Source organism: Euprymna scolopes, chromosome 26 (assembly GCF_053919585.1).
Source record: "Euprymna scolopes isolate OS-2025 chromosome 26, ASM5391958v1, whole genome shotgun sequence".
Taxonomy (NCBI): Eukaryota; Metazoa; Mollusca; class Cephalopoda; order Sepiida; family Sepiolidae; genus Euprymna; species Euprymna scolopes.
In genome coordinates this window covers 97,802,098-97,816,206 of record NC_136507.1, presented here as the reverse complement: position 1 = coordinate 97,816,206, position 14,109 = coordinate 97,802,098, and the positions used below count along the sequence as shown (strand labels likewise).

At 31.6% G+C, this 14,109-nt stretch overlaps 1 protein-coding gene across 13 annotated transcripts in view; it reads right to left on the bottom strand.

Moving 5' to 3' along the window:
* LOC145248297 (kalirin-like) overlaps positions 1-14,109 on the bottom strand; it is an 858,283-nt gene that overhangs the window by 351,967 nt on the left and 492,207 nt on the right. For all 13 annotated transcript variants that reach the window (XM_080110176.1, XM_080110182.1, XM_080110183.1 and 10 more), the window contains 4 exons: positions 13,771-13,953; positions 13,568-13,669; positions 9,048-9,184; positions 5,893-6,022 (listed from right to left, as the gene is read on the bottom strand). In XM_080110176.1, coding sequence (XP_079966302.1) covers positions 5,893-6,022; positions 9,048-9,184; positions 13,568-13,669; positions 13,771-13,953 — 552 coding nt within the window. The remainder of the gene's footprint in view (positions 1-5,892; positions 6,023-9,047; positions 9,185-13,567; positions 13,670-13,770; positions 13,954-14,109) is intronic.

Genomic DNA, 14,109 nt, shown 5'->3' with positions numbered 1-14,109 from the left:
ATGTTGATCAAAAATGGTATCTGAACTGGAGAATGGTGTTTTTATCATCCTATATAAGGAAAATGGTGATACATTGGAAAGGGACAATTACCTCAGCCTATAACTTGCGTTATGAAGGTAATGGAGAGAGTGACAGAAAAATATATTTATGAGATTATTGCATTCAATGATATCATGTTTGGCTTTAATGCCTCGGCATCACACAAGGGATACTATTTTCATTCTGAAGCAATTGCAGGCGAAAATATCTCCACAAAAACGAAAAATTATTCTTTCATCAACCTTGAAAAGGTATTTGACTGTTTCCTTCAAACTGTGTTTTCATGAACAGTGAGAAGAGAGTGTCGCTAAGTGGATTTGTATACGTTGTCTGATCTATATACAGCAATGATTGGAGCAGAGTTAGTGTTAACAACTCTTAGTGATAATGACTACAATTCAGTATTTTATCTTCCGCTATTCATCATTGTGCTTGAGGCATCAACAGGGGAATTCTATACAAAGAATAATAATAATAATAATAATAGAATTGATACGTAGTTTGCTTGAAGCATTGTGTGGGATAGGTATGTAGTAGAGATTTAGAAGACTATCACAATGCGAGGAATGAGATATAGTCGGTGTTGATGAAAGAAGATGAAAACAAGTGGTGATTTACAAATCAATAAGTACATACATATATGTCTATATATATGTGATAGCCTTCTAAATCTCTACTACTACTACTACTACATAATAATAATAATAATAATAATAACAATAACAGGCTCCTTCAGTCTTTGACAGACTATGGATACCCACGTACGGGTGCCTGCATGTGAAATTTTTGTGGCAGGATGTGCGCAATATCCAACCACACCTTTCCTGAGTTGACATTGTTAAATACCAATGGCAAGTGACGTGTACATACAGGACAACTGAAAACAAATGCAGACATAAGCGGAGAGCACATAAAGTGCTTAGAATTCCCAATTGGTCACCCATCTGGTGCTAACCAGGCTCAATGTTGCCAAACTTTTGGTGATCTGACAAGAACGGGTGTGTTAACACGATCATGCTATCTTTACAAAATACCCTAGAAACAATTATATGCTGATTATGCAAGAATTGCTGAATTAGAGAATGAATTGCATAAAAAGCTTAAACTGCGAAATAACAGAGTATTCAGATCAATATAGGAGATAAAAATTAATAATCAGTAGACCAAACGTGTATATTCTGAAAATTATGAAAAGTTTCTTTGTAGTATTTGCAGATTTGGTATTGACAGATATTCTAGATTCTAAACAGGTTGTTGTCATTAGATTTATAAAAGACTGAATGGAAGACTGATCTCTATCAAAGACTATCTTGCACACTCATTCATCTCCAATATAATGACAGACCAAGCACTGATCAGATGGTTATGTGTTGTTGGGTTAGATTGGATCGAGCCACACCCAGTATATCAACTCTGGTGCTCTGTTGGGAAAGTTGAATATACCAAAGCTTGATGAGCTCCTGATAGTCAGCTATGTTGTTCCAGCCATGTTGAGGGGAGCAGTTCTTATATTTAAAAAATCTTCAGGTGGAAAATTAGAGGAGAGTAGGATGACTCAAGAAAGTTTGGATGTGAACCATCAATGAGGATCTTTGATAAATGAATTAAAATGGAATCCATTCTCAAGACCATCAAGTTTAGAGATTAGGATTGTAGGTTGCCAAAAATCATTGGGAAATTTTCCTCATAATGATTTACAAGCAAATATTAATTTGTGTATTTGACTTCCTGTCATAAACTAGCAATTCCTGTTCCTTTCACTGATGATGTCATTCCTTATCAGTTTTTGTTTGTTTTCTGCTGTTCACACATTTAGCTGATCTAACGGGCAAACCTACCAGACAGTTTGTCCTTGAACAAGTACAGCCAAATGGAAAATGATCTTGATTTAAAAACAGCTAACATACCCAATGCACCATATATTATACTAATTCCATTTATAACCATCGCAACAAAAGGGTTTCAAGAACCCAAGTAATTATTTAAGCAACAATATATGTATGCATGTAGTTAAAAACATTAACCACTGTTGACATTACGACATAAAATATATGATTTGAGATTTATGTCCATAATATATATGTACACAAAAAAAAACAAAAACAACAAGAAGGAATAACTTCATATTTGTATTTTTTTCAAATATTACAATTGTTTCGACATAAACCAAAAAATTTTAAATTTTATATTATTTAAAAATTTTCGTAGTTACATCTCATCAGATATGTTTGAAAAAAAAAAAACAAAAAAAAAACAAAGTTAACAAATTTACCGAACTTCCATTACTATATTGTCCTTTTGACTACTCTACACTCTTTAACCCTTATCCTTGAGTGGCCTATCGGCCTTGATAAGTGGTGACGCCTTTGTAAAAAAAAAAAAAAAAAAAATACAAAGTTTGTACGCATCTTGACACATTTTCATTCCGTCAAAAGTACATTGAGCAGTGATTACCACTCCCTCGTGTTTTTAACATATCCACCATATCTCTCTCTCTCTTTATATATATATATATATATATATATATATATATATATTAAAAAAATTTGAAAATATTTATTTTAAGAATGAACATTTAGACACAAAGTAAGCAGAAATGGTATTAAGTGATATTATCTTCATATACCTCTTTTGCCTTAAGACATGTATGCACTGCCCGCCTTCATCAAATGAACCGTCCTGTTCTTCAAATAGCTTGCTTTTATGTAGTCAAGATCATCTAATTTGCATGTGAAAGATGAGTATTTGCGTTAAACACGTGACTGTGGAAGATAAAATCAATTGTGCATTGCCATTCTGGTTTTCTATTGTTTAAGTAACTGGACTCTAGAAAACCTGCAAACACGTGAGCGTTTCTGAGGCAAGTCATTGTCACACACACAAACACTACAACTTTCCCTACATCAATATAGAATTAGTAAAATTGTTTACATAAGTTTCGTATTGAACCATAATATAAATAAAAATTTAATCATAAAGGAATACTTTAAAAACTTTTATCTACAATTTGGATTGTTATTTTTGTCTTTGTATCATTAGATTATTGGGATTACTATTCTTATTTAGGTTGTCATTGATTCACAACGTTTTTGTCAGCGTAACCTTTAACCTTTTGCTGGTGCACTCATGGAATTTCGTACTCAACTCACCATTTCATTCACGGAGGTAAATTGTTTTCATTCATCAGCCATGATCGGGCAGATATCTAAAATAATTTTTATTTTATTCTTAGTACCACTTGTAGTAAGGATTGAACCTTCAACTTCCAGAAGACCAACACTTAAAATTGATTGTAACTCAATACCTTTAACCTTTGCGCCACGAGTCATGGATTAACTAAAGGGTTCATAATAATAGAAGAAAAAATAATCTAAATAATCCAAATTAAAAGATAATATCTCCATCATTATTGCTACAACATTTACATCAATTATGTTTCTAACTGTTTTCTTCATTTTTTTTTTACAAGGTAGTCACCACTTATCAAGGCCTGAATGCCACTTGAGGATAAAGGTTAATGAATGTGATGTGGTAATTTAGTAATCGTTAATGGTTTAAATTGGGTAAAATTTGTATTATTGAAGGGGACGGCTCAACAAGAACTTGTTTACATTGGACTTGAAGGCTAGCATATTGTAATCGGCTGGGAAGCAGGCCAATGGAACAGTGTTCCACATGTGGGCAGCTTGAGGAAAGAAACTTTGTTCACTGACAATGTGTTATTTATATTTATACATTTTAGCCATTATATTCTCTGGGCCTGAAAAGGCTGTCATATACAACAGCAGAAACATTGCAAGAATGGCAACAACCAAAAATAGGAAAACTACTCGAAAGATGGAATACGATTACTGCAACAGTTTTTATTCTCCCACCCTTAAAAATTCTTCAGAAGTCTTATTTAGTGTGACAAATGACAAAAAGGAGTTTGATAACTGAAAAGTGATGCAAATCGAGGTTAGAGAGTTGGAGGTTTGTGAAGGAGTTGCGGTCGGACTTGTAAGAATGCTATGAGTCCGATTTTATAATCTCCAAAGAATCAACAGTGAATATTGGAAGATTTTAAAATACAAGTTGGAGTCAGAACAGGACATTTTAATTTCTGACTTCAGAACTCTCCAATCCAATAATCAAAGGGAGGACATTGTTTTGTAATCATATTTTTTTATGAAGAAATATTTGTAAATCAATCATAAAATAAAACCGGTATTACTTAATTAACATAGCATAATTATTTGAGTTATACAGATTATTATCATCTTTGTATATTCATGTTTTGGTCAATGTAAAATACCACCATGTTCAGATACATTTTTTGCAAATTCGGAACCTTCCAATCAAACACAGAAACAATAACAGAGTTCCCAACTGAATCCTTTATTTAACCAATGGGAGGTAGATTGTTCTAATTCTGTCAGCTCTGACTTGATAGAAGCATTAATTTGTTATTCTTAATTATTATAATCAAGAATGTGAAAATGGTTAAGTAGATAACGATATGGATTGTCAATCTGGGTGTATCCAGTTTGAATTCCATAGTACAACTTTCACTTAGCAATATTGGTAACCAACTTTAGGATTACGTGTTAGGATATGATGCCGGAATGATGCATCTGATTATGGAATCGAAAACCCAGACATGAACTAAGTACATTTAGATGTGTTGCTATAGCAATCTCTTTCATCAACATGATAAATAAACACCACCTGTCAAAATGCACACAATGTGGCAACCAAAACAAAACCGAGCCTAAATTTGCATAATCATTTTCACCTCGTAATCAAATGTTTCTAAGTTCGCATGCCACTGATTCCTTACAGCGGGTACATGCCAATCATGGCCGCATATTTTTGTCTCTGCACCATTACTGCAATGTCATGTGAGGAAGCTTGTAGCAGAGTAGCTTCTTATAAATACAATAACAAAGTAAACGGATGCTGTTTTGAGGCTTCCACCATATTATTGAGATCGGAAGACAAAAGATGGAGTTTATCTGATTTACTTGCTGTATAAAAAGTAAACCAAATCCCAGAGCAAATAATGAAGTTATTTGTTGCTTTTTATAATTGTTTTTTTTTCAATTATTATTATTACAGCTACAAGGAGAAACAAATTAAAAATGAACATTTCTACTGTCACCACTACTGAGAGATGTCACTATCCAAAGAGCTAACTATGTGTCAATTAGAGAGAGATAGCCTTTTCTGTTTAAAAAACGTTTGTAAATCTGTGAGAATTGAATTCCCTCCACAATGTTACAATTATCTCAAATTTTGAAAAAATACAATAATGATAATCATAAATAAAAAATAAACCAAATCCCAGAGCAAATAATGAATCTATCAATAAATATTATTTATTTAGCGATACATAACTGATTTTATTCCTATAAAATGTTTATTTAAAAATATTTTTTTAGAGGTGAACGTAGTTTGCTTGAAGCATTGTTAAGTGCGTATATAAAGATAATTCATAGAAGGCAAACAATGCAGAGACATAATGGTTAAACATGAAAACTGAAGCAAATTAAAACATACAACGGTGGAGTAAGTTTTGCAGTTTCCACCTTTTATTAATACAGTATATATAGATATTTTCTTTATATTATATTACAATCTTACTTGCATCAGTACGGTTTGATGAAAGTGTCATATGATATTTCGGGAATAAAATTTCCTTCTTCAGATGCGTGTTCCTTTTTTCTTTTTTTTTTCTATTAAAATTTAAAGCAAGTCTTTTATTTTCTAGTAGAAAAGTTTGAAAACTCCTGTGCCGACAAATTGTTCATCATGTGATCATAAATATTAAAAAAAGTGCTGAGATGATTTATGCGTGAAAATTCAATACTCACTCTGTTGCTGCTGCCACTGCTGCTACTGCTGTCTGTTGTGGCAGTGGTAGTATTGGAGTTCACCGAGACAAGGCTAGCCCTACGCTCCATATGGACATCGTCTAATGATGTTGAATCACTTTCCATATCTCTGCAAAAAGTGCAAAGTATTTTTGACATTAGTGACATTTTTATACAACATTGTTAGAAAAAAAAGCAACAAGAAAAAAAAAAAAAATTTTGAATGAGATGTAGTATGTTACCACACAGGTGAAATAAATCCTGCATTCTGATTGGTCCAAACACCAATGAGGGGAGATCAATTAGAAAAGAAGAATAATATAACTTTATTTCAGTTTCATTGATAAAAAGTGTCTAATCTGGTCTAATCTGACCATGCAGATGATATGGCTCTAATTTGCAGCTATTTCTAGATAATCCTGTGAAATATTCAAAAGAAGTTACTCTTTCAAAAGAACATGTGCAAGACTAAAAGCATTAACACTGATAAAAAGAAAACAAATTTTTAAATTTTTTTTTATTACATTTTCACCCCAAACAAGGCACATTGCCACTTTGGTGTAGGGGGCTACTATCAGGGGCAACAACTACTGGGGTACTATGTAGGGATTTGGGCAGCAAGATGTTGGTTCATGTTGCACTTGAACTTCTGCACGTCAGTACTGTTGGGGAAGCAGGGACCTGGAATGGAATTCCAAAGTCTAGCGGTTCTGGGGAAGAAACTACTGGAGTAGAAAGATCTTTTACATCTAGGTATCTCTACAGTGTGGGGCTGGGATTTTGCAGCCTGTCGGGTCTATCGAGGGTGTTCACGTCGTGGGGGTACAAGTGCTCAACACCAATGGCCAACAACTTAAAAAATTTACAGAGACTGTTTATCTTAGGCACAAGTTACCTTCATCAAACAATGGCCAAAGAACTGTAGATCACAAAATCAGGTTGGACAGTCTTCACAAACAACAAAACCCATCCTAACGTTTAAATGCATACCAAACAAAATCAAATAAAAAAAATCAATAACATAAATGCCCTTACTGTATGCCTATACAGATTTGAATGCATCAACTGAATTGTAATGTGATCAGTTAGTTTATGGTCAGTAATGAAGCACACGGTGTGGCCTTGGAAAGTTTATAATTTCTGAAATAAGTTTACAGTTCAATTGATGCATTCAAATGTATATATAGGAAATCAGGAAGGGCATTTACATTATAGATTTTTTTTAATTTGATATTGTATGGTATGCATTTAAAAGTTAGGGTGGTTTTGTTGTTTGTGAAGACTGTCTGACCTGATTCTGTGATTTACAGTTGTTTGCTCATCGTTAGATGAATTTTTACTATGATGTATTATTTGAATTCTTTGGATTACTGCTTTCATCTGGAGTGTTATTGTCACAATGTTTCAATCAATTGTAACCTCTGAACTTCTCCAAGTGTCTCTTGTTCAAATTGAGAATCCTTCTGTTGATCTAAGAAATCTGCTTCTTAAGATTTCTATATAATCATGGCATGCTATTCCCCCACCAGATTAAATAAAGGATTCCGTTCAAAATTCCATGCAGATTTCCAAGATTCAACAAGATAGACTTGAAGAAGGTTGCAGGTTGCATCGGCCGAAACATTGTGAAAATAACACTCAGGATGAGAACAATAATCCGAATAATACAAGTTATTAATCCTTATTTAAAAAATTGAGAAAAATAGTTAGCATTATCATTAATATTTTGTGTCTGCGCATCGCACCTAAATCTATATCAGGCCTTAAAAGGTATTACATTATATTCTCATATTTTTATTTTCTGAATATAAAAACTAATTGATTAGTCAAGACTGTTTGCTCTTTTTGACTTCCGGCTTCTACTGTCCATTTGACTGGATAATTAGAAATGATCAGGCAGATAAGAAAGCCATTCTTAACATAGGGGAGAGGTGGTGAGCTTTCCCATTATCTGCAAGGAAGATAATCATTAATCAGGAGGGTTCATATCTTGCTTGTCACCCTCATCCTGTCTGCAAAGCAGAAACCACAAGTCAAAAAGAGCAGACAATCTTGACTATAAGTAATTGGGTTTACTTTTGGCAGCCTTGTAATTCTCACTTTCCTTATTTGTCCTGTAGTCCTCATATTCCAATGTTTCTTACAAAAGGGAAAAAATTGTTAATTGTCAGAGTTGGAATCTGTTGCTACAACATTTATTGTTGGTTAAGTTTTGACCTTGAAATGATATTTTTTCCTAACATCAAATGGCTTTATATCTTGTCTAGAGAAATTTCCATTAAAAAAAAAAAAACACACACACACACAAAAAAGAACAGTACTTATAAAAATTATTTAACTCTCAAAAGAGCAAGAGTAAGGATCCATACCTTCCAAAGTTTTATTTTTTACGTTCAACATGTTTGATAGCAAATCAAATCTGCTGGTGCACATTGAGTTAGCCAAAACATTTGTTTATTTTTTTTTAATATCGTCTTTCCGGTCTACCAAAGATAATTTTATACTCCTATTCTTCAAATCCTGTATTTGGTTTAGCGAGTATGTTGGCATTATTGTGTAATAAGCCTCAGAGTCGAGAAGTTCTTACAATTTTACTTATATTTCAAGCCTTGAAATGGAAGATCAAGCTAAGTACTATCAACATCTAATTTTTTTTTTTAACCACAGAAAAGCAAAAAGAAAATCAATGGAAATCTGCATAAAAACATGGCAGGTCTCATGTATGAGGAGAATACTGTCCCAAAAATGGTTTGCTCGATTCCGAAAAGGAAGTTTTTCAGTGAAAGATACTCCTCACTCTGGTCTGTCAATGATCAACAGTGACCAAGTCAAAGCAGTAGTTGAATAAGATTGTCATTTGACAAACGGATAAATCACAGACATTCTGAAAATTTTGGATTGAGTGTGGGAAATAAATTAATGTCCCCCTCCAAAAAAAAAAAAAAAAAAAAGAACAAACTTTTCGGCCAACTGAATGATAAAATTTGTGAAACCCAATGCAGAGGAGTACTTCAACTAGTTTTAAATAATTTAAAACAGATAAAATCATTTGAATTTCAAAAATTATGAAGGAGAGCAAATAATGTTTGCAGGGGTAAAAAAAAGAGATAAGCTGATAAAGATGGAAACTAAAAAATGCTGATAGATTAACTCACCTGCTTGTCCTATGTCCAAACATCTTTACTGGTTTTGTCAATTGTTCCTTCAAAGCTGAATGTCTGTAAACAAGACATTCCTGGATGAGCTCCCGCATCTTCTTTACCCACTGCTGCTTGGTATCAAGTGAAGATGCCTACATAATAAAAACAAATTTGAAAATTATTTTGATTAGTTGGACATTCCGAAACATGCGAGAAATGTGCAGATAAAGAGCGTATATAAGTAGTAGCGTTCGTGTGTGTGTGTATGTACAAGTTTCCTACAGCTAACATGAACTGATCATGACCAAACCTGACATAATGATGGTCCCTCAGCAAAATATGGTGCACACCATTTTTCAAGGTGACGGTCAGAGGTCCAGGTCATAGCCTATATATATATATATATGATGAAAATGGAAATAGTATTCCGACAAAATAGAGAAATAAAAATAAAATAATACAGTTTGTTCCTTTTCATTTCTCTCTCTCTCTATATATATATATATACTCACACTCTCTCCCTCTCTCCTACAGCCCACACTACTGGACCAATTATAATCAAACCTGGCATGATGATGGTCCCCCACCTGGGGATCGTACACACCATTTTTCAAGGTTGCAGTCAATATATACACACACACACACACACACACTTTCCACCAGCCCATACCACTGGACCGATCATAAACAAATCTGAAATGATGATGGTCTCTGATCTAGGGATGGTGCACACTCTTTCAAAATCAAGGTCAAATATTAAGATCGAGACTTTGCTAATATATATTGTTCTTGTTTTTTGAGGGAGGTGGTGTTGGGGTGCTATGATATAGAATATTTTGTTTTCAAATTCCAGGATCGGTTTTTCATGCTAAACTATTGATGATCCTTACAATGATATTACGACTAAAATCCTTGAAAGCAAACTAATGCAGTGAATGCAAGAGATTAATAGACTTAAAAACAAAGGAGTTTTCCAATGGAGGATTTCAGCTAAAAAATTTTTTCTTAAATAGTTTTAAAAGTTGAAAAATTTCCAAAAATAATATATTTTTGTGGAAATTCTTTTTTTTTTTTTTTTTTTTTTTCCAATTATATTTCACCTTTTATTTATACCAGTCCTTAATTTATGAAGGTTAATGCAATTACAGAAATTTGTAATATAGACTTTTGTCATTTATATATAAGTAAATTGTATTTTGCTTTAAGTATTGTTCTTTGTTTGTTTTTCTTTTTTTCCCTTCACTTTTCCGGTCTTTCCACATTGCTCTCAGCTTTTATAAACTCTCTCACTCACTCACTCACTCTCTCTCACACACACACACACGTGTGCATTTAAACAGCATTTTTCCATATAAACAAACATTATCAAACATAAGTATATTATGTTTGATTATACAGTTCTTTTTATTCATTCCATTTTTGTAATCTTTTTTGTGTCAAAAAACATTAAAGAATGTTCTATAAGTCTCACTAAATTTTTTCATTATCTTCAAGTCAACAAAAAAACTGCAGAAAAACAGCTGATAACACTATTTGACACAAAAATTGAACATAAAAAGTATAATCAAGCTGAGAAATTCTGTTATTTTTAACAATGTTTGCTTCATATTTTTACCACCCACTTCATGAAAATGCTGGCATCTGTTCATACATATGAGACTTTATCAACATTTTTCACCCGCGCACAAAAAGAAAAGATGAGAAAAAATAAAAAACAGATAAAACCAAACAAAAGCTTTCTGTTATCTTTAATAATGTCTGTTTAAATGAAAAAATACTGCCAAAAACACACTCACACACACACTAGAAAATTATTTTTTTTTTAATTGCTCTATCTAGTATATTGAGCTTTTATTATATTGAGAGGTTCTAATATAAAGCTAATATCTTTGGAATTAAGCTTTGAACATTTATATAAAAAAAAAATAATAAATAAAATAAATACAGTTTTAATTCCTGTGGATACTAAATTCAACATATCCCAGACTTAGCACTTGCATAAGACAACTTAGTGCTAGAAAATTTACCATTAAAAAAAAACAAAAAAAAAAAAAAACCGAAATTTAATTATTCAACAGTGTAAAAAAAAAAAAAAAATCAAGTCACCTTAACTGAAGTCGTTAAATAGAAAATGGGGATCATGAGCTGTTTATCATGTAAATGTTTCAGAGATTTAAAAATAGGGCAGCTGTTAAATTAATGACGACTCTCCGGTGGAAAATACCACTTTCCCAATAAACACAATCCAGTTACTATTTCACTAATATATACACTACTGCTGCTGCTGCTAATTATAATTATAATAATAATAAACTATATATAGATAAGTAAAAAAGAAGATTATAAGTATAATAATACTATTAAAAACCTTATTTAAAAAAAACAAACTATTCAGTGATAGATGTACACACACACACACACACCTTCACTTAATAATAGTGGAAAGACGATTATCAAAAATATTAATCTAAAGATCATTAGCTCACTCTTATCTATAAATGTCAATGAACTTAGATTTTTGCATAATACAAGCCGAACATGCAAGGTCCTCCTCCATGAGTGAACAATTAACTTTCACCATGAGTAATCTTTGTGTAAAATTTTTTTTAAAACATCCAAAGCATGGTTATTGAGAAAAGTGCAAACAAATGAATGGATGAACATTTTTGGGACAATTTTACCCTATAATAGTTATTTGGGGAAAATCCTTCCTGGCAAAAAATTTACTTTCACTATGACTAATGTTTGTGCAAAATTTCCACAAAAAATCCAAGGTGTGGTTATTGAAAAAAGTGTGAACAAACGAACAGATGAATGGGAGTGAATTACTTTGGTCCAATCCCTCCTCTGTCGGAGGAACAATAATAAAACTTGAAAATTGGCCAACAAAATAGAAGGTATCTTAAGTATTTAAATGATGGATTATGATAAAAAATAATTTAAGAAAATAAAATAGGAAACTTTATTTTAACTTTCATGATCTTTCTGACATCAATAAAAATTATTTTTTGTAAACTATTTAAAAAAAATTTTTTTTTTTTTTTTTTTTTTTTTAAATATTATATCTAAAGAGCTGATACATAGTTATCTCCCTTTATCTACCGGGTTTCGTATACGTTAAAGTATAAATTCACACAAATATTAGCAGAACTAAACACATTTCCAACACAAAGTAAATGTACCATTTAATTATAATTTAACACATGGAAGACTCTTTAAAAAGGTAAAATTATGATGAATTTGTTACATGAAACTCCAAAAGATGTTTTAAAAAATTGTTTTTTTACATAAAATATATACTTTGTCGGATATTTATATTTGAATAATCATTAGTTTAACATCCAAAGTATAAAGTTATTTTGTGAGATTTTCAAAATTAGCCTAAATTGAATTTAAGTTAACATATCAAATTCTGATTCTGATTTTTATTTGTTATTGTTGTACCATGTTATTGGTGTGAATAATAATGTACTTCGCTACAGTTTATTTAAAAAATATTCAGTAGTCTGGATTACTGATATTATAAATACTATTTTTTTTTTTTTTTTTTACACAGGCATCACCATATTATCAAGACCAAGCGGCCACTAGAGGATAAGGGTTAAATAGTGTACAGTAGAAATTGGACAATATAGTAATCAATTCGGTAAATTTGTTAACTTATATGGAACGGCTCATCAAGAACATATTTTAATTAAGATCAAAAAATCAAATAGTTGTCTCCCTTACAACAACAAATAAAAATTTTGGTTCTTCTTCAGTATTGTAAGCGAAATTAGAAAATTAAAATATTGAATTTCAAGTGAAACAATAGTATCTACTCAATTATCATGTCGCAGTAATGAAAATATCCAAAAATTATGCAAAACGATAGGGTCGAAAATTAATTATTAATGAAAATAGTTTTCGAAAGCATCAAGTCGGGGGAAGTAACTTGGTTCGTCTTGTTACAATTAATGGTGGATGTTATGCAACTATTTGTCAATGTACATGTTTATGTAATAATGCAGTAATATTTAATTAATTGTGGCATGACAATTAGGTAAATTACATTGCTTTCTGTTGAAATTGATAAAAATAGGAATTAGTCATCATTTGTTTTTGATTTTGTGTTTTTGTTTTTTTAATGAAAACTCAGTTTTTCAGCTGACGGATTTCGCTACAATAATGAAGAACCAAAAAATATTTTGTCAGAAAAAAGGGTCGGGGAGGTTGGTATTTCAATCATTTACAATGTTATGCATTATATAAAGTACTTATATTATTATATATTTTTTTCTTTTTCAACAGATAAGAATGCGTTGGATGAAGTGCCAAAGGGAGTGGGGGAAAGGGATGTGGAAAAATGGGAAAGGCGGCAAGACAAGGATAGATTCAGAAAGTTAGAAGTTTTAATCTTAAAGTGTTGCATACTTTTAAATCTCTCTTTTTTTTTAAATTTTTTTTTAACATGAGATTTAAAACCGAAAAGTTACATTCTTCTTTTCAACATTTAAAAACCATTATTTATTTTTGTGTTTGAAACAATAGTATACCTTCAGAATTATTCGGTAATCTGAAATGGGTGCTCTTCCAGTCCACAAAGCAAATTTACATTCATCGCCTTCAATGTGCTCTGTGATATTAATATCTGAAATCTACAAAAACAGAAAAAGATAAAGATTTCTCATTTAGTACATACATCATAAGAATTTAATAAATCACACAATATAGACACAGTAGTACTCGAACTACTTACCAATAGCTTTGATTTATACATATATTTAGATTTGCCATTACTGTCCTTGATTTCTTTAGCAAATACTAAACACATTTCAAACAAGAATATGTGACGTTCCCTTCCTTTTTTGATTAAATTCTTTGGATCCCATACTGTGAAATTATCTTGTAGAAGCACTTCTCCAAGGGCTTCTAAACTGTCCTGCAATTACACAAAACAACAAAGAATCAAATAAGAGTGCAAGAATTTATTATTCAAACCCTAACTCATTTTTTTTTTTTTTTTACTTCATATCTTGTCATTTACTAACTATACTGACTTGGCATTGCTCAGGATTCAGTAATGTTTTATATAATA